Source organism: Drosophila mojavensis, unplaced genomic scaffold (assembly GCF_018153725.1).
Source record: "Drosophila mojavensis isolate 15081-1352.22 unplaced genomic scaffold, ASM1815372v1 contig_36, whole genome shotgun sequence".
Classification (NCBI taxonomy): domain Eukaryota; kingdom Metazoa; phylum Arthropoda; class Insecta; order Diptera; family Drosophilidae; genus Drosophila; species Drosophila mojavensis.
In genome coordinates, this window is record NW_025318858.1 from 8,465,191 (window position 1) to 8,483,986 (window position 18,796).

General features: G+C 41.1%; 2 protein-coding genes across 3 annotated transcripts; one reads left to right on the forward strand and one right to left on the reverse strand.

Moving 5' to 3' along the window:
- Positions 1-459: 459 nt before the first annotated feature.
- LOC6576345 (myosin-VIIa) lies at positions 460-13,274 on the forward strand. 2 transcript variants are annotated; one of them, XM_015165133.3, is made up of 12 exons: positions 479-564; positions 710-794; positions 4,235-4,317; positions 5,306-5,566; positions 5,628-5,977; positions 6,045-6,245; positions 6,775-9,169; positions 9,239-10,689; positions 10,757-12,109; positions 12,175-12,321; positions 12,397-12,517; positions 12,580-13,274. In XM_015165133.3, exons 3-12 carry the CDS (start codon positions 4,300-4,302, stop codon positions 12,784-12,786), a joined length of 6,504 nt encoding a protein of 2,167 aa, XP_015020619.1. In that variant the 5' UTR covers positions 479-564; positions 710-794; positions 4,235-4,299; the 3' UTR covers positions 12,787-13,274. The 2 variants fall into 2 exon arrangements, with proteins under 2 accessions (XP_015020620.1, XP_015020619.1); XM_015165134.3 differs by lacking the exon at positions 710-794 and having other exon boundaries at positions 460-564.
- Positions 13,275-13,999: 725 nt separating this feature from the next.
- Positions 14,000-14,696, reverse strand: LOC116803822 (putative mitogen-activated protein kinase kinase kinase 7-like). Its single transcript, XM_032728501.1, has 3 exons — positions 14,592-14,696; positions 14,356-14,532; positions 14,000-14,296 (listed from the first exon to the last, which is right to left on the reverse strand). Exons 1-3 carry the CDS (start codon positions 14,694-14,696, stop codon positions 14,000-14,002), a joined length of 579 nt encoding a protein of 192 aa, XP_032584392.1.
- Between the last annotated feature and the right edge of the window lie 4,100 nt (positions 14,697-18,796).

Genomic DNA, 18,796 nt, shown 5'->3' on the forward strand with positions numbered 1-18,796 from the left:
GTTTGTGTATGAACAATGAATAAAATATTGAAAATTTCACTAGAACTGCACTACACACTAGCCTCTTTTAGCGGTTACGTAACCTTTTACGTACCTGTTACGTAACGGTTAAATCTAATTTTGTGCATTCGTGTTTCAAATGCACATTACGAATGCATAAAGCGGGCTGCGTGCATGCTGTGTTTTTATTTTTGGCATTGGCAAAGAGGTCGTTAAGCATTTTTTTAAGGGATAGTCGGCTGCCGTTGTTATGACTCTAGATTACGCCAGGAACGCTTCAATTATTAAAATGCTAACGCTTTTGTGACGTCACATTTTAAAAGAATCAAACATCAGACTTCCAATTTAACACATCACTTTTAACACTAGCCACAGAACACATAAAAGTTGACAATTAAAACGACTAACCATTTAGCGAACAAACAGCTTGGTCACACTGCTGTAGCTGAGCGGCGCTTTTCTTTACTATCGTAGACAGGTCACATTGCCGACAGTTCACAAATTTTGTTAGCAACGATCGGTTGTGTTCGGTTTTGTGCTCGGTTGGTTATTTTGGTTGTTGAGGTAACTACCGTTAAAAAGAAGCAACAGCTAGAAAGAAAGAAAAAGAAGAAAGAAAGAAAATAATCACCCAAGCCAATAACAAAATTAGCTAAGCAAATGTGTTTACGCGTGTGTACTTAATGCTGGCAATTATTTTTCATTTAAGTTAAAGTCAAAGTTAAAGTCCAAGCGGCCATTGTTAACCTGTTGCGCGGTTGCACTCGCAGTGGCACTGGCACTGGCACTCGATGGTGCGTGACCTATTTATGTAACCTGTTTTAAAGAATATACCGCTTCAACAAAAATCGCCCAATGCTACAAGTTTCGGCCCGACTCTGACTCTGGATCTGGTCTGGGTCTGGAACTGGAACTCGTACCTAAACGGGACTAAAAAGTGAACAAAGTGTTAATTATAGTATATACGCTAATAGCTGTTGGCTTAGAACATGAGAAAAAAGATTCGTTTATTATCGAACGTTGTTTTAAACAGTCAAATGCTCTCTTCAAACTCATTAATGGTGTAGAAAAAAAAATGAGTGCATTCACCCTGCAAGTCATGTGTTAGTGTGTGTAAAACTAGAAAAGTGCGCTGAAAAACTAATAAGAGTATCAGAGATAGCCAAGGGCGTAGTTATGTGTGGTTTTTAAGGGTCACAAGTGAAACTGACACCCAACTGTATGTGTATGTGTGTATCAGCAGATGAGCTGAGACGTGGCTGCATTATGGCTAAGCCTCTGACCAAATTATAGTTAGCTACGCTTCAGGTTTCGTTGACTAGAACGGTACTAATAAGCGCATACTCACAAACACACACACATGGGTGCAAAGAGAGAGAGAGAGAGCGAGCAAGCCAAAGAGTTTAATAAATAACAACACATCAAGTCACACACACACACACTTGGACACCTGTTAAAGAGAGTACACTGTGTAAAGAGCGGCTCACACTGCACATTCGTATAAATGGGTGCCTCCACACCGCGCTCTCTCCCTCTGCCACGCTCTTTCCTTTTTTTTTTTTTTTTTTTGCTCACACACATTCAATTCATAGAAAAGTTGGAAAGAAAAAAAAAGTGGATAGCTTGCTGCTCTCAAGCCTTGAGATTGCGCTTGAGCCGGGGTTAGAATTTTATACAACAACAACAGCACTTGTTTGGCCGGTTTGTTGCACAACGGGACATTTTGTAGCTTGCTGCGCTGAGAACCCTTTTCAATAAAAACACCTTAAACGCTACACTTAATAAGTATTTTGTTTTTGCTTCTCTGCTAACATAGTTATTGTTGTTGTTGGCTTTGCAGCTTTCGCGACTTTGCAGCCGCCACACGCAGCCAGCGTCGACTGCGACTTTCTGTTTGTTTGGTGAAACTTTTTTAAGGTCGGCATCGGCATAATAAAAAAAAAAAAAAAAAAAATACAAATACAAATGCACACACACACACTCACATACACGCATAGCAGTCATAACTAATACAACACGCTTTGTATATTTTGGAAGACAAAAGAGAGCAGCGGTAAATGCTTCTTATACGCCACTGCAGCCTTAACAGTTGAAGTGCTGCTAATGTCAAAGTGAAACAAAAACAACAGCAACAACAACGAAAAGCGATTTTTTCTTTTTCTGAAGTATGCGATATGTTAACATGCAGATAGACATTATACTTATAGCTAAAACGTAATGTACGTGGCAGTGCGATACGAACTTTCACTAATGACTTGGTGAACTCTGCACACATGCATTCGTTTACACACACACTCATACGCACATACGCACACACAGGCACGTGCTTATCCCATACGTGCTGAAATGTCATGTAGTATATTCAAATCAGATTTTATTTCGATTTAGCCGCTGTTATCGCTTACATGCATGCACTGTTACGGTCTTTTGCCAAATTCTAATTAGATAGCTTATAGCAGAAATCGTGTCTCGAATCTAATAAGAAATTTGCATATTCTGTAGAAACGTGCAGATATATACTAATTATATATATATATATACATATACACATTTGTATGCATTGTCCAATGCCAATCAGAATTACGTATGTTCTGTTATACAGCTCAGCCAAAATGGACAAGTTCGTAGTAGTAACTGAATATGTTGCATTGCTTCACTCCTTATCTCCTGCTGACTAGAATGCATGTATGTTACCATCCAAACTAAAACAGGCAAATTCTAATCAGATAGAGTATCTTTGTTATTAATATCACAATCCAAGCAGAATATTATGCTTAGCTTCCCACTCTTCCACGAATTCCAACTGGAACTTGTGTCTGTCACCATCCGAATATGCAATTGGAACGTGCTTGAGCTTCAATGATAATATTTATATTTACTGTTTGTTTATTTTTTTTCCTTTCGTCATGCCCAGTGTAACAGTCGTAAGGGCTTATCAGTTGCTTGTCTACTGATAACATTATTAGGCAATCCGCATTTAAATAATGTTGAGTGTAGAACACTTGAGCACTTACCTGTCTTTAGCTCTTCCTCACTCTCTCACTCTCCCACATTTTCTGTTTCTTTCTTTCATGCTCTCCGTAGCTTAATGTGGGGTGGATTGTATTTTGATCGTCAGAGCGTAACCAGACTATTTAACGTACTTTAATGTGTGCATGTGTGTGTGCCACAAAAACTAGCTGTCTGCAATTACACACACATACATATATATGTATACAGGCATGCATATGTGTATACATAGCGACGCCTCCAACTGTGCAATTAGCTTATGACGCATTTTTACCTGGTCCAAGATTACCTGAAAATATATATTTTTTTTAATCGAAAACTAATTTACTTTAAATACATATGTATACACAACTGATTTAGAATCAAACTAGCTTTTTCTGTAGATAAGCTCCGTTGAAATGATTAAAAGTATATATGTAGACAGATATGTGTATATAGTTCAATATTGAAGTCATAAATATTTTTTTCAAATTAGTCATAGTTTTTTTTTTTTTTTCAATTAAAATATCACATACATAAATATACATATAATAATACTATATTCCTATTTAGTGATGGTCTTCACCTTTCATTTGGCCCACAAATTTCTATGGCCCACAGCGCCGTATAAGCAATGAAAGTAAATATTTTCAATGAAAACAAATCCAAAAATAAAGTTCCAATAAGCCAAACTAAGCAAAACACATTTATTATTATTTGCATAACAAAACGCAATGTTCGTTCTGATTGGGAACTTAATACAACAACAACAAATACAATTATTAAAAGTGAAATTGTGCGTTGGCCTTTTTTGCATATCTAAAGGTTTATATTTTATATTTTGGCTTTGGCTTTGTTGTCTCTCGATATTTTTTTCTGCTTCTTCTTCTTCTTTTGTTAAGCTTTTGACTTTTAGTTTCCCTTTAAGAAAAAATAACAACAGTAATCAAATTGTCGCCAAAAAAGAAATGAGGAAATGAACAGAGACGTTTCTACTGAAGAAGAAGAAGAGGCAGAAGAAGCAGCAGCAGGAGACGACGACAACTGTGTAAATTCTTTCAATTTACCGTAAACTTCACCTTAATTTCCAACTCTTCTACTTGTTTTTTTTATTTATTTTTTTTATTATTATTAAAGCCGGTTTTAAGCGCCTGCAGCAACTTGTTATTTTCTTCTTTTTATTGTTATTACTCTTTTGTCTTCAGTCTTCTCTTATCTTATCTGATTTTCTCTTCTCTGCTTACAGAGCTAAACGGGCTTTACATTTGAATGCCAGAGAGCGCCAGGAGTAGTAAATGAAGGACGACGAACATGGTGATTGTAACACGTGTAAGTAAAGAGCGCCGATCAAAGAGAGTCAAAGAGAGAGTGAGCGAGAGAGTGTGAGTGTGAGAGTGGAAGAATGCATGCATCAACTCTCTTTATGGCTAAACCAAACAGCAAACGGAAGTGCACAAGCACAGCCAAACAAACATACATATATTCACACACATGTACGTGCCAATACGTGTATGCCCTGTAGCCATTAAAAGAAAAGTGTAAAACGAAGATGATGTAGATATGCAAATGAATGTTGGAGCATATGTTAGACATATATATATATATATATATATATATATGTACATATTTATATATAATATTTTATTTATATATACACCTGTGTTCATTGAAATAGTAGTGCTACAAGTGTTGAACAACCAATTAATGAACAAAAATAAATATTTTTGCATTTTTTGCGACAGTTTTAAAGTCGATGAAAGTCGTTAATTTGAATATGATTCGAACTTTCTAGAATTTCTTAAACTAAATATAATGAGTGTAACTATCACTTAAATAGAGCTTAAATGCGTTTCAAGGTATCTAATGGTTCAATATGTTACAATAGTTATTACGGAAGTGTAAGAAGCATATAGATTTATAGTTAAGGAAATATATGCTGATGAGATTCATTTTACATATATATTTATAATATCGTAGTTTTGCAGGAGTTAGCTCATATTCATTTAGGTCAACAATATATTTTATATGATATAGGGTATTTACCACTTTCATACTTTCAATTGATGCCTTTCGACTTGTTTATTTGGCTTTGTAGTTGTAAATGTGAATAGCTCCCATGCCTCGTATATCTATCAAGTCTGTCCCTGAGTACGTTTATTTAGTGTTTTTTTTTTTTTTTTTTTTTTATGTTACGCTCAAGTGATTCTTGTAAAAAAAGAAGGTTTTATGTGGCAACCCTCCCAACTGGAATTGTAAGCGCTTGCTTTTTACATACGTATTCATACATATATTTGTTTATTTTTTTTGCTTTTCACAGGGTGACTACATCTGGATAGAGCCCGCGTCGGGACGGGAATTCGATGTGGCCATTGGAGCACGTGTCATCTCCGCGGAGGGTCGTCGCATTCAGGTGCGCGACGACGATGGCGACGAGGTGTGGCTGGCGCCGGAGCGTCGCATCAAGGCGATGCATGCTTCATCCGTACAGGGTGTCGAGGATATGATATCGCTCGGTGATCTGCACGAGGCGGGCATATTGCGTAATCTACTCATACGCTACAAAGAGAATCTAATATATGTATGTATGTGGATAGGTATATATTCTACTACTGTTCTCATATTGAATATACTCATTGCAGACATACACCGGCTCCATTTTGGTTGCGGTCAATCCATATCAGATATTGCCCATCTATACGGGCGATCAGATCAAGCTTTATAAGGAGCGCAAAATCGGCGAATTGCCGCCGCACATTTTCGCAATTGGCGATAATGCGTATGCGCATATGAAACGCTATCGCCAGGATCAATGCATCGTCATATCGGGCGAATCGGGCGCCGGCAAAACGGAGAGCACAAAGCTGATCTTGCAATATCTGGCAGCGATCAGTGGCAAACACTCGTGGATTGAGCAGCAAATACTGGAGGCTAATCCCATTTTGGAGGCCTTTGGCAATGCCAAGACGATACGCAACGATAATTCCTCAAGGTAAGCCTCTGTGGCGTACTCAAAGCAATTAACTTAATTACTTTTTTGTTTTTTTTTTTTACTTTAGGTTCGGCAAATACATAGACATCCATTTTAGCGCTAATGGGGTTATCGAGGGCGCCAAGATCGAGCAGTATCTGCTGGAGAAGTCGCGCATTGTGTCGCAAAATCACAGTGAACGCAATTATCATGTCTTCTACTGCATCTTGGCGGGTCTCTCAGCAGATGAGAAGAGTCGTCTGGAGTTGGGCGCGGCAGCGGATTACAAGTGAGTCAAAACTCATCTCTGATGTGTTTATATCAAGTCTATAAATGTGTAAAGGATCGATCGAAATTAGGCCTAATGTAGTAACTTGTACTATCATATGTAGAGTATAGACTAGAGTATATCCGGAAGAATAAAGCCAAGCTTAATTTTTAAAAGTAATGCATTGGCATTTTAGGTAGACGCATACATCCTGTGAAATTACATAAAGTACATTTTATATGATAATTTATGGCATTATAGATCTGTTGATTATCCAATATTTAGTATATATAGTTCATAACATATTTATACTATAGAAATGCAAAGACTATTTAATATTCTTTCTTGTATTTATAATATATCAATATGGCACAGATATCATCGTAATATCAATAAAGAAGATCTTATATCTTAGGTATTATTATATCATAATCATGTTCCATATTCATTATGCCCTGAACCCATTGCGTATTTTTAATATATTAGTCTATTCACAAGTCTCTTCATCATATTATATATTATATTTTAATGTCCTCTTTCTTTCCGTTAGATATTTGACTGGTGGCAACAGCATTACGTGTGAGGGTCGCGATGATGCAGCCGAATTCTCGGACATACGATCAGCGATGAAGGTTCTGCTGTTTTCGGATCAGGAAATATGGGAGATCATCAAGCTGCTGGCCGCCCTATTGCACTGCGGCAATATTAAGTATAAGGCAACCGTTGTCGATAATCTGGACGCAACGGAAATACCCGAACATATCAATGTGGAACGAGTTGCCGGCCTGTTGGGGCTGCCCCTACAGCCGCTGATCGATGCGCTGACGCGTCGCACGTTGTTCGCCCATGGCGAGACGGTCGTGTCGACGCTGTCGCGGGAGCAGTCGGTGGATGTGCGCGATGCGTTCGTCAAGGGCATCTATGGTCGATTGTTTGTGCACATTGTGCGTAAAATCAATTCGGCCATATTCAAGCCGAAGGCGACGTCACGCAATGCCATCGGCGTTTTGGATATATTTGGCTTCGAGAACTTCGATCAGAACAGCTTTGAGCAGTTCTGCATTAACTACGCCAACGAGAATCTGCAGCAGTTCTTTGTGCAGCACATTTTCAAATTGGAGCAGGAGGAGTACAATCACGAGGCGATCAATTGGCAGCACATCGAATTTGTGGACAATCAGGATGCGCTCGATCTGATAGCCATCAAGCAATTGAACATCATGGCCTTGATCGACGAGGAGGCGCGCTTTCCCAAGGGCACCGATCAGACAATGCTCGCCAAGCTGCATAAAACGCACGGAGCGCACAAGAACTATCTGAAACCGAAATCGGATATAAATACGAGTTTCGGTCTCAATCATTTCGCTGGCATTGTGTTCTACGATACTCGCGGCTTTCTGGACAAGAATCGGGACACCTTCAGTCCGGATCTGTTGCACTTGGTTAGCCAGAGCGCGAATAAGTTTTTGCGCCAGATCTTTGCCCAGGACATCGAAATGGGCGCCGAGACGCGCAAACGCACACCCACACTGTCCACACAGTTTCGGAAGAGTCTGGATGCCCTGATGAAGACGTTGAGCAGCTGCCAGCCGTTCTTTATACGCTGCATCAAGCCCAACGAGCTGAAGAAGCCGATGATGTTCGATCGCGGCCTGTGCTGTCGCCAGTTGCGCTATTCGGGCATGATGGAAACGATAAGAATACGGCGTGCCGGCTATCCCATACGACATGGATTCCGGGAATTCGTGGAACGCTATCGTTTTCTGATAGCCGGCGTACCGCCGGCGCATCGCACCGACTGCATGTCGGCGACATCGAGAATTTGTGGCATGGTCCTGGGCAAATCCGACTACCAATTGGGGCACACCAAGGTGTTCCTAAAGGACGCTCACGATCTGTTCTTGGAGCAGGAGCGCGATCGTGTGCTCACACGCAAAATACTGATACTGCAGCGCAGCATACGCGGCTGGGTCTACCGGCGGCGATTCCTGCGGCTGCGCGCGGCAGCGATCAGCGTGCAGCGGGTGTGGAAGGGTTATGCGCAGCGCAAACGGTATCGCAGCATGCGCGTGGGCTATATGCGACTGCAGGCGCTGATCCGTTCGCGTGTCCTCTCGCATCGCTTCCGGCACTTGCGCGGACACATTGTGGGACTGCAGGCGCATGCGCGCGGCTATTTGGTGCGACGCGAGTACGGCAATAAGATGTGGGCGGTCATCAAGATACAGTCGCATGTGAGGCGCATGATTGCCGTGCGTCGCTATCGCAAGCTGCAGCTGGAGCATAAGCAGTTCGCCGAGGTGCTGCAGCTGCGCAAACTGGAGGAGCAGGAGCTGTTGCATCGGGGCAACAAGAATGCGCGCGAGATAGCCGAACAGCATTATAGGGATCGATTGCACGAGCTGGAGCGGCGCGAGATGCAGGAGCAGCTGGAGGATCGTCGGCGGGTCGAGGTCAAAATGAATATCATCAATGATGCGGCCCGCAAGCAGGAGGAGCCCGTCGACGATGGCAAACTGGTGGAGGCCATGTTCGATTTTTTGCCCGATTCGAGCAGCGATGCGCCCACACCGCATGGCGGCCGCGAGACGTCCGTGTTCAATGATCTGCCGCATGGGCAGACTATCAATCAGGATGACATCATCACACCAATGCACATCTCCGAGGACGAGGAGGATTTGTCCGAATATAAGTTTCAGAAATTCGCGGCCACCTACTTCCAGGGCAATGTGAACCATCAGTATGCGAAGAAGGCACTGAAGCATCCGCTGTTGCCGCTGCACACTCAGGGCGATCAATTGGCCGCGCAAGCACTGTGGATAACCATTTTGCGTTTCACTGGCGACATGCAGGAGCCCAAATATCATACCATGGATCGCATGGACACCACGTCAGTCATGTCCAAGGTGACGGCGACGCTCGGTCGGAACTTTATACGCAGCAAGGTGAGTGGGTGTTGGAATGGAATGCAGAGATTTGCCAATTGATATTAATAAAATGTTGCTCAATTCCAGGAATTCCAGGAAGCCCAACTGATGGGCCTCGATCCGGAGGCATTTCTGAAACAAAAGCCGCGCTCGATACGCCACAAGCTCGTCTCGCTGACCTTGAAGCGCAAAAATAAATTGGGCGAGGATGTGCGTCGACGGCTGCAGGATGATGAATACACGGCCGATAGCTATCAGTCGTGGCTGCAATCGCGTCCCACATCGAATCTGGAGAAGCTGCACTTCATCATCGGCCATGGCATATTGCGTGCTGAGTTGCGCGACGAAATCTATTGCCAGATATGCAAGCAATTGACCAACAATCCATTGAAGTCGTCGCATGCACGCGGCTGGATATTGTTGTCGTTGTGCGTCGGCTGCTTTGCGCCCTCGGAGAAGTTTGTCAACTACTTGCGGGCGTTCATTAGGGAGGGGCCACCCGGCTATGCGCCGTACTGTGAGGAGCGCCTGAAGCGCACCTTTAATAATGGCACGCGAAATCAGCCGCCGTCATGGCTGGAGCTGCAGGCGACCAAATCGAAGAAGCCCATCATGCTGCCCATCACGTTTATGGATGGCAATACGAAGACATTGCTAGCCGATTCGGCGACGACAGCGCGCGAGCTGTGCAACCAGCTGTCGGAGAAGATCACGCTCAAGGATCAATTCGGCTTCTCGCTCTATATTGCGCTGTTCGACAAGGTCAGCTCGTTGGGCAGCGGCGGTGATCATGTGATGGACGCCATATCACAGTGCGAGCAATATGCCAAGGAACAGGGCGCCCAGGAGCGCAATGCACCGTGGCGTCTATTCTTCCGCAAGGAGATCTTTGCGCCGTGGCACGAGCCAACCACCGATCAGGTGGCCACAAATCTCATTTACCAGCAGGTGGTGCGCGGTGTTAAGTTCGGCGAATACCGTTGCGACAAGGAGGAGGATCTGGCCATGATAGCTGCCCAACAGTATTTCATCGAATATGGCACAGACATGTCCATGGAGCGACTCTTCACGCTGCTGCCCAATTTCATACCCGACTTTTGTCTCAGCGGCGTGGACAAGGCCATCGAACGTTGGGCGGCCCTTGTGCTGCAGGCCTATAAGAAATCCTACTATGTGAAGGATAAGATAGCGCCGCTCAAGATTAAGGAAGATATTGTTAGCTATGCTAAATACAAATGGCCGTTGCTCTTCTCACGCTTCTATGAAGCGTATCGCAATTCCGGACCAAATTTACCCAAAAATGATGTCATCATAGCGGTCAACTGGACGGGCGTCTATGTCGTCGATGATCAGGAGCAGGTGCTGCTCGAGCTAAGCTTCCCGGAGATCACAGCGGTGGCCAGCCAGAAGACAAACAAGGTGTTCACCCAGACCTTCAGCCTGTCAACAGTGCGCGGCGAGGAGTTCACATTCCAGAGTCCCAATGCTGAGGATATACGTGACCTTGTCGTCTACTTTTTGGATGGTCTCAAGAAGCGGTACGAAGGGAGTCATCTCTATTCTCAATTCCCCTTTAAATAATCTAAATTTTCCTCTCTTTTGCAGCTCCAAATATGTGATTGCGTTGCAGGATTATCGTGCACCATCGGACAGCACCAGTTTCTTGTCGTTCTTCAAAGGCGATCTGATCATCCTGGAGGACGAGTCGTGCGGCGAGTCCGTGCTAAACAATGGCTGGTGCATCGGCCGCTGTGATCGCACACAGGAACGCGGCGATTTTCCAGCCGAAACGGTGTATGTGCTGCCCACGCTGAGCAAGCCGCCGCAGGATATATTGGCCTTGTTCAACATCGAGGAGGCGCATCATGGCCGGCGTCTAAGCATGGTATCGAACGGTGGCGTCGTAGAACCACGCGATCGTCCGCACACGCTCATGGAATATGCCCTCGATCATTTCCGCTTGCCACCCAAGCGAACAATGTCGAAGACTTTGACGCTCAGCTCGAAGCGCAGCGAAGAACTGTGGCGCTATGCCAGGGATCCGATTAAGGCGCCACTCTTACGCAAACTGCAGAGCAAAGAGGAACTTGTGGAGGAGGCATGCTTCGCCTTTGCTGCCATACTCAAATACATGGGCGATTTGCCATCGAAACGGCCGCGCATGGGCAACGAAATCACCGATCACATATTCGACGGTCCGCTCAAGCATGAGATATTGCGCGACGAGATCTATTGCCAGCTGATGAAGCAGCTGACGGACAATCGCAATCGCATGTCCGAGGAGCGTGGCTGGGAGCTGATGTGGCTCGCAACTGGTCTCTTTGCCTGCTCGCAGGGATTGCTCAAGGAGCTGCTGCTATTTCTGCGCACACGCCGTCATCCCATCTCACAGGACTCGATGCATCGATTGCAGAAGACCATACGACACGGACAGCGCAAGTATCCGCCGCATCAGGTGGAGGTGGAGGCCATACAGCATAAGACAACGCAAATCTTTCACAAGGTCTATTTCCCGGATGACACCGATGAGGCATTCGAAGTGGACTCGTCCACGCGCGCCAAGGACTTTTGCAACAATATCTCGCAACGCTTATCGTTGCGCACCAGCGAAGGCTTCTCGCTGTTCGTGAAAATTGCCGATAAGGTGATTTCGGTGCCCGAGGGTGATTTCTTTTTCGATTTCGTTCGCCATCTGACCGACTGGATAAAGAAGGCGCGACCAATACGCGATGGCGCCAATCCACAGTTCACCTATCAGGTGTTCTTCATGAAGAAATTATGGACGAACACGGTGCCAGGCAAGGATCGCAATGCTGATCTAATCTTTCACTATCACCAGGAGCTGCCGAAACTCTTGCGCGGCTATCATAAATGCTCACGCGAGGAGGCCTCCAAGCTGGCCGCGCTTGTCTTTCGTGTTCGCTTCGGTGAAAACAAGCAGGAGCTGCAGGCCATACCGTAAGTGCTTAGCCAGTATCCCTTATCCAGCACATGTATTCAAAATGGTAAACTCTTCCTACCAGACAAATGCTACGTGAATTGATACCCTCTGATATTATGAAGATGCAGAGCACTAGCGAATGGAAACGTTCCATTGTTGCCTCGTACAATCAGGATGGGGGCATGAGCTCTGAGGATGCCAAAGTTGCATTCCTTAAGATCGTATACAGGTAGGTCTCCATATGCGCGAACGTGTAGATCGAATTTGCTTTTTCAACTTATCGTTTAAAATCTTATTTATTTAGATGGCCCACCTTCGGCTCCGCATTCTTTGAGGTAAAGCAAACCACCGAGCCAAACTATCCCGAAATGTTGCTCATTGCCATTAACAAGCACGGCGTGAGTCTCATACATCCAGTAACGAAGGTATGAGGTTACAGATTGATCCTTTATTATGGTATATTTCATATTGTTGTCTACTTTTGCAGGATATACTGGTCACACATCCATTTACACGCATCTCGAACTGGTCATCGGGTAATACATATTTCCATATGACAATTGGGAATTTGGTTCGTGGCTCCAAACTGCTTTGCGAGACATCGTTGGGCTATAAAATGGACGATCTTTTAACATCGTATATATCATTGATGCTGACCAATATGAACAAAAATCGAACTATACGAGCCAACTAGTAAAGACATATATATAAAAACAAAAAAAAAAAAAAAAAACCACACACACACATATATATTTATAATAATTATAAATTATAAATGCAATAATTGATATAACTAGAAATTATAGTTAATTACCTATTGTTCATTCCCACTCCTCAATACACATTCGATTTTCTTTTTGGCTATTTTAGCTGTTAATTCTTATACCAAACCCTGTTTCATATTATTATGCATTTCTTTTGTAAAAATATGCAAACTCTTGTTTTTAGTATCTATCTTATGCCACCACATTCCGTTTACTTAACTTATTAATTAAACATATCAAATAGAAGGTCTTGCAAGTTCTTTTTATAGATAAGCTATTGTATCTAAACATTTTGTACTCTATCTAACTGTATGTACATCTCAACTGCATATCTGTACTGATGACGTTTTGTATCAAATACATAGAAATGTTCAATTACTTAATAAATTATATAAATATATATATACATATAAAAATACAATTTTAGTTTTTTTTTTTTCAAATTTGCAATTTTTAATTTGTTTTTAAGATTATAAAAAAGTGTAATAATAATTCAAATAGAAATAACCATCATTTATTTCTAATATTAATGCAATATATATAGATATATAATACTTACAAAGATATTATACTATTTACTGTCGCTTAAAGCAGCTGCTGCTAACGTCTGCGCCGTCGCCCATCGACTGCGTAACTCGTTTGCTAGACTGTTACGTTATGTCTCGGCGCGTCGTAGCGTGTTTTTCCACCAGTACGCAACGATTGCTAGCTAGCTGTGTAGGTTTGTGTCTTCAATAAATTCACAGTCAATTGAAACTTGGCTGCAATATTAATATTTGTTTGCTGTCGATAAGATTTTCAAATAACAAATTCAAAATATACGAGTATATAATATATCAGGTGACAACATGGATGACCCCATAGAGGACATTTTTCAAGACTAATTCAAGAATCAACTGCGCCTTGTTCGTCTGTCGTTTATCTCGGCAATCATTAGAGCTATAGACTTGAGATCAAGCATATTTAACTGAACAATGATTTTTCTTGTTTGAGCATATGTCATACAAAGAATCACTAATTTGTCATTTAGCTTATCGAGTAATATATAAAATTGGAATTTATTTCATAATTAGTTTAAAAGAAGTATTTTATACATCATTGTAAATATATAAGTATTGTAAATATATAAAAATAATGGTTATCTTAGGGTCGCATTATAATATTAAGACATGGAATGTCTGTAAGCTGAATTTCTTTGACTGTGGGTCGATTCTTCGGTTCCTGATCCCAACAATTTTCGATCACAAATCGAAATTTCTCACAATTCGGTATTATATCAAATAATATTGGTCGTTCATCCTTGGTCGGTAAGTACATCTTTGCAATTGTATTTGGATCCGACAAGTGATGAAATGGTTTCCTGCGCGCCATCACCTCCCATAGAACAATCCCGAAGCTATAAATGTCGCACTTTTCCGTATACGTATTTCCTAAGAGAACCTGTGTATGTATGAAGGTATAAATTTTGTATTTGTATGCAAGATTTGGATTAACACAACCTTTGGGGCTATATAGCCGGCAGTGCCAGACATATCTGTCATCATAGTTCCTAGATCCGTCGCATTGCCGAAATCTCCAATTTTCAAATTCCTGTAATTTTTGGTTAGGAGTAGATTGGCAGTCTTTAGGTCACGATGAATCAGTATTGGTTCCATGGAATGCATGTGGTTAATACCCTATAAACGGCAGTAGAGGTTAAGCCATGATATTATTAGTTTAATGAATGAGAATTAACCTGGATACACTGAATCATCCAGTCTATAGCCATTGCCATGGTATACTCCCTTTGCTCGCTGCCGTGCAAGAACTCAAAGAGGGATCCACACTCTGCGTAAGCCATGACTAAGTATACGAAGTCCTTGTCAAAGCAACTTCCATATAGCCGTACAATATTCTCATGGTTAGTGCGGGACATTTGTTTAACCTCCTTTTTGAACGTCTCATTTTTTTTGCATTCTTTGACAGCGACGACATTTTGATGCCATATTGCCTTATAGACTCTGCCAAAGCCGCCATGTCCAATTTCCTACAGAATAAAATATTAATCGTAATTAAAAAATATACATACCGATTAATTTTCCTTATTAATATTAACCATTATACCACTAACCATACAATACATAGAGTAGACATACATGTACAACATTTTTTAAAGCCGAAAAAATTAAATGAAGAGACCATTCAACTTCGTATTCGCTCGGCTCGGTATCTTGAGGCTCGAGCAGGAGCACTGAAAGGATGCAAAATCTTAGCGATTTCATTATTATTTGTGGGAAGGGTATGAAAGCTTTTGGGGCGCATAAAGCATAAGATTAAGCGACGAGCAAGCACACACACTTTTGGAGTTCCTTGCTACATGTATGAGGTTTTAGGTGCCTCTGTGCCTGTATTAACTATTATACGCTGTAGATCAATAATTCTACCTCGCCTATCCTAAGATCATCAAAGTCTACTTCTCCGACATTAACCTTCAATGATTTATTGAGTTCTTCAATTTCATCTGGCGTGCTGTAATCAATTGGAAGCAGACCATAATGCATGAATGTGTATTGATTTAGATGAGCAATGAAATACCTCTACTGCGTGAAAGATCCATTTGAGTGCAGGAAAAGATTCACTTTTGTCATCGTCATGCAGCAATTGTTGTCTATAATCTGCGTATTCCACTAGTATGTGATCATTATCAAGTTCAACATATTTGATAACTTTATTTTGAATTATATTAAGTATAAATCGAATTTGACTTATATCCAATTCAAATTTATTGATTACACAAATGTATCGATTTTGAGGGCATTTGTATTTATCGTATGACATCAGCATGTCTACCAACTGTAAGATTTCTCATAAAAATGAAGCTGTATTTTAAAGTCAATTGAAATTTACCTCTTTGTCCGAACAACTTTGCGTTAAATTTTTCATTTGGGCTATGGGCTTTCCTTTACAGTAATCCAATAGTCAGTAATATAAAAAGATAGAGGACGAGCAAAACTTAACTTTCCTTAAGTTAACTAACTAACTAACTAGAGGACGACCAAAACTAAACTTTCAGAGATGACCAGTTGCCCCGCACTGCCGCTCTTTCGAGTGCTCATTATAATCTTATCGCTCAAGCCGCAAAAAGCTGTGCACTGTGCAGTAGTTTTCTAACTTTTTGCCACAAGATTGTGTTTTCATATCAAATTGAGTAAGCATGGTAAGCGACAGCGTAGCGGAGAACAGTGGGTGAGCGTGAATAATAGTTATTACCAAATAGCGAGCTTATGAAACTAATAAAGTCGTCAGATTAAAGAGATTGCCCAAAAGTGAACTCCTGTGTGTTTTCCTTTTTATTTAACAACTAATAACTAACTAACAGTGTTGGTGGACCCCTTTCCTCCCCCTTCCATCGTATGTTTCGTTGTTTGGCCGAGGCACATCCCGGCACTAAATAACCAGAGTAGAGAACGCGGCTATGCCCGTTCGCTGAGAGGCCAAACCCTCAGCACTGTTCCCCCATCGTCCCCTACACCCCCCCTCTCCAGATTCCGGTCCCAGCAAATCACAAATATTCTTGTGATATCCACCCTGGGCAGACTGACGCTGCCCCAGCTGAAAATTGGAACCTCACATTTTATTGCGATTTAACAGTATTAACAATATTGCGCGCGCGACCATGGCAAGGAAAGCAATTCAAAAGTCCAAGTCCCTACATTTTTTTATTTCCTCCCGAATACTTAAAGTACACCTCTCACCCTAAACTATGTAGAGTCTTAAGAATTTCCCCACTGAATTGGGTGAATATTCTCAACACTTGCAATGTTCTTTGAATAGAATAACTCTAGTATTGGAACGATACTATTTTTGTTTACTCGCAAAATATATACATATGCAAGAAAACGAATCAACATTTTTCACTATTTGAAAATTTGCAGGCAACCTATTAATTAAAACATATTTAGTTAACACATAAATTTTTGTACTACACGTTATCAAATGAGTTGCATACATTCTTTTTAATTGCCTTATAAGCTCTGTTAGAGAATTTTCATGTTATTTACATAGAATCAAGAAGTTCGTTATTATTGCTTACAATAAGTTATATTGAATAAAATATAAATCATATTTTAGTTTTGTTGATTCCACTCTATTATCGATTGGTTCATTCATAGAAAATTGACGTAATTAACTATATAGTTTTAATTCAACTGCAATGACAAACACTTCTACATACGATTAATCGCTACAAATTATGATAAATTGATCAGTAAAGAATAAAACGGAAAAAAAACAGAATTTCCGCTGCCCGCTGTTTTGGAATTTTTCCCGCAATTGGATTTTTAAGAAAGCCAGATTTGACGGGAAAAAAATGATTTGGCAACACTGTTAAGAAAGTATACGTTCAATAAATTTGAGAATTGATAAACTTACCGGGTGATAACATTGTAAATTATTTTGAAGAAAATGGATATTTATAATAGGTTAGAGCGAATAAAATGTATAATATATGATATAATATATTCCGTTCAATGCTGTCTCAGCTAGAGCGAGAGCGATGAACGAGTTAAGCTTTTCTAACTTTCAAATACATTTGCTGCCCTATTTGAGAGACTGTCAAAGAAAATAATCGCTTTGCTTCTCTTCATGGAAAACTTTTACAAGGACTCAAAGTCCATTGACAATTTCAATAAAATCAATAATACATAGAAGAAATTTTAACAGCCTTTGCAAGTTTCTTTATCATAATTTATGAACTTGGGTTACGTGCTCTACCCAGTTCATAATTCTGATAAAGAAACTTGCAAAGGCTGCTAAAATTTCTTCTATTATTGATTTTATTGAAGCAAAATGAAATTATATAAATATATATAATATCTTTTAGTAAGTGTATTTATTTATTTGATTTGTTGTTATTGTTTTTTTTTATTAGCATGATTGCATGCAACCCCATTTTGGCTCCCACACAACCGGCTGGCGATTTCCCACGCATTGTGTGTTTAGAATTTTCACAGCGTGTGAAAACCGGCAGCCGGCTTTAAAGTCAAGACTCTGATTTTCCAAGATAATTAGTGCAGTGGAAGCTCCTGGGAACTTTTTTGAAGACGCAATCCCCAGCACCTGCCGCTGTCCCCTGTCGCGGGCCCTACAGCTCGACCGCAGGCCAACGACGCATTCAAATGTCCAACTAGACACAGGGAGCGAGGGAGAGCAAAAATTATGCACTCAAAATGTGAATGTTCATTAAAAATTCAACTAATTTCATATTCAACTTCTTATAAGATGCCGTGCACGGCGTTGGCCTTAAGAAGTTGCAGTTCCAATTACACAACCTGGTGGTGGTGGTTTCTCTTCTCTTTTTCCAACTTGACCCCTTCGGTATATTTTCTCTCTCGCTCTCTCTCTCTCTCTCTCTCATTCTCGCTCTGGTTTCTTGCTCATCTCGCACGCAACAACGCCTCGTCAAGTTTGTCGTTTAAGTCTTCCGTTTGCCATCTACAACGAAAAATTTCCCACCAAACTGGGGGTGAGTTGCATTTGCTGACTGCTTCGCTGATTCTGATAAGAATTGTCTCAGACTCTTGATGTCTCAGTCATAATAATTCTAATTAAAGCCTAGTAAGAGTGCTTGAGTTAGGTGTTTCTCAGCTTTATATTGCTTAAGCAAACATTTATTGGGAGTTACTTAACGGAAGAATGCATTAATTAAATTGATTCTCTGACAATTATAATTTAATTTATATATATATATATATTAATATATTCATAAATAAATAATATTTGAATCAACTACTTCAAAAATAGCAGTACAAAAGAAACTCAACTTAATCAATAAAGCGGCCAAGATTTATGGGAATTTTTGGCAAATGCCGTTTGCAAATAAACTTTTGATGGCCTATTAAGGTTTGCTCAGGTCTGTAGCGTATTCAATGAAAGCTTCAAGTTCGATGTTGTGTGCTGTGA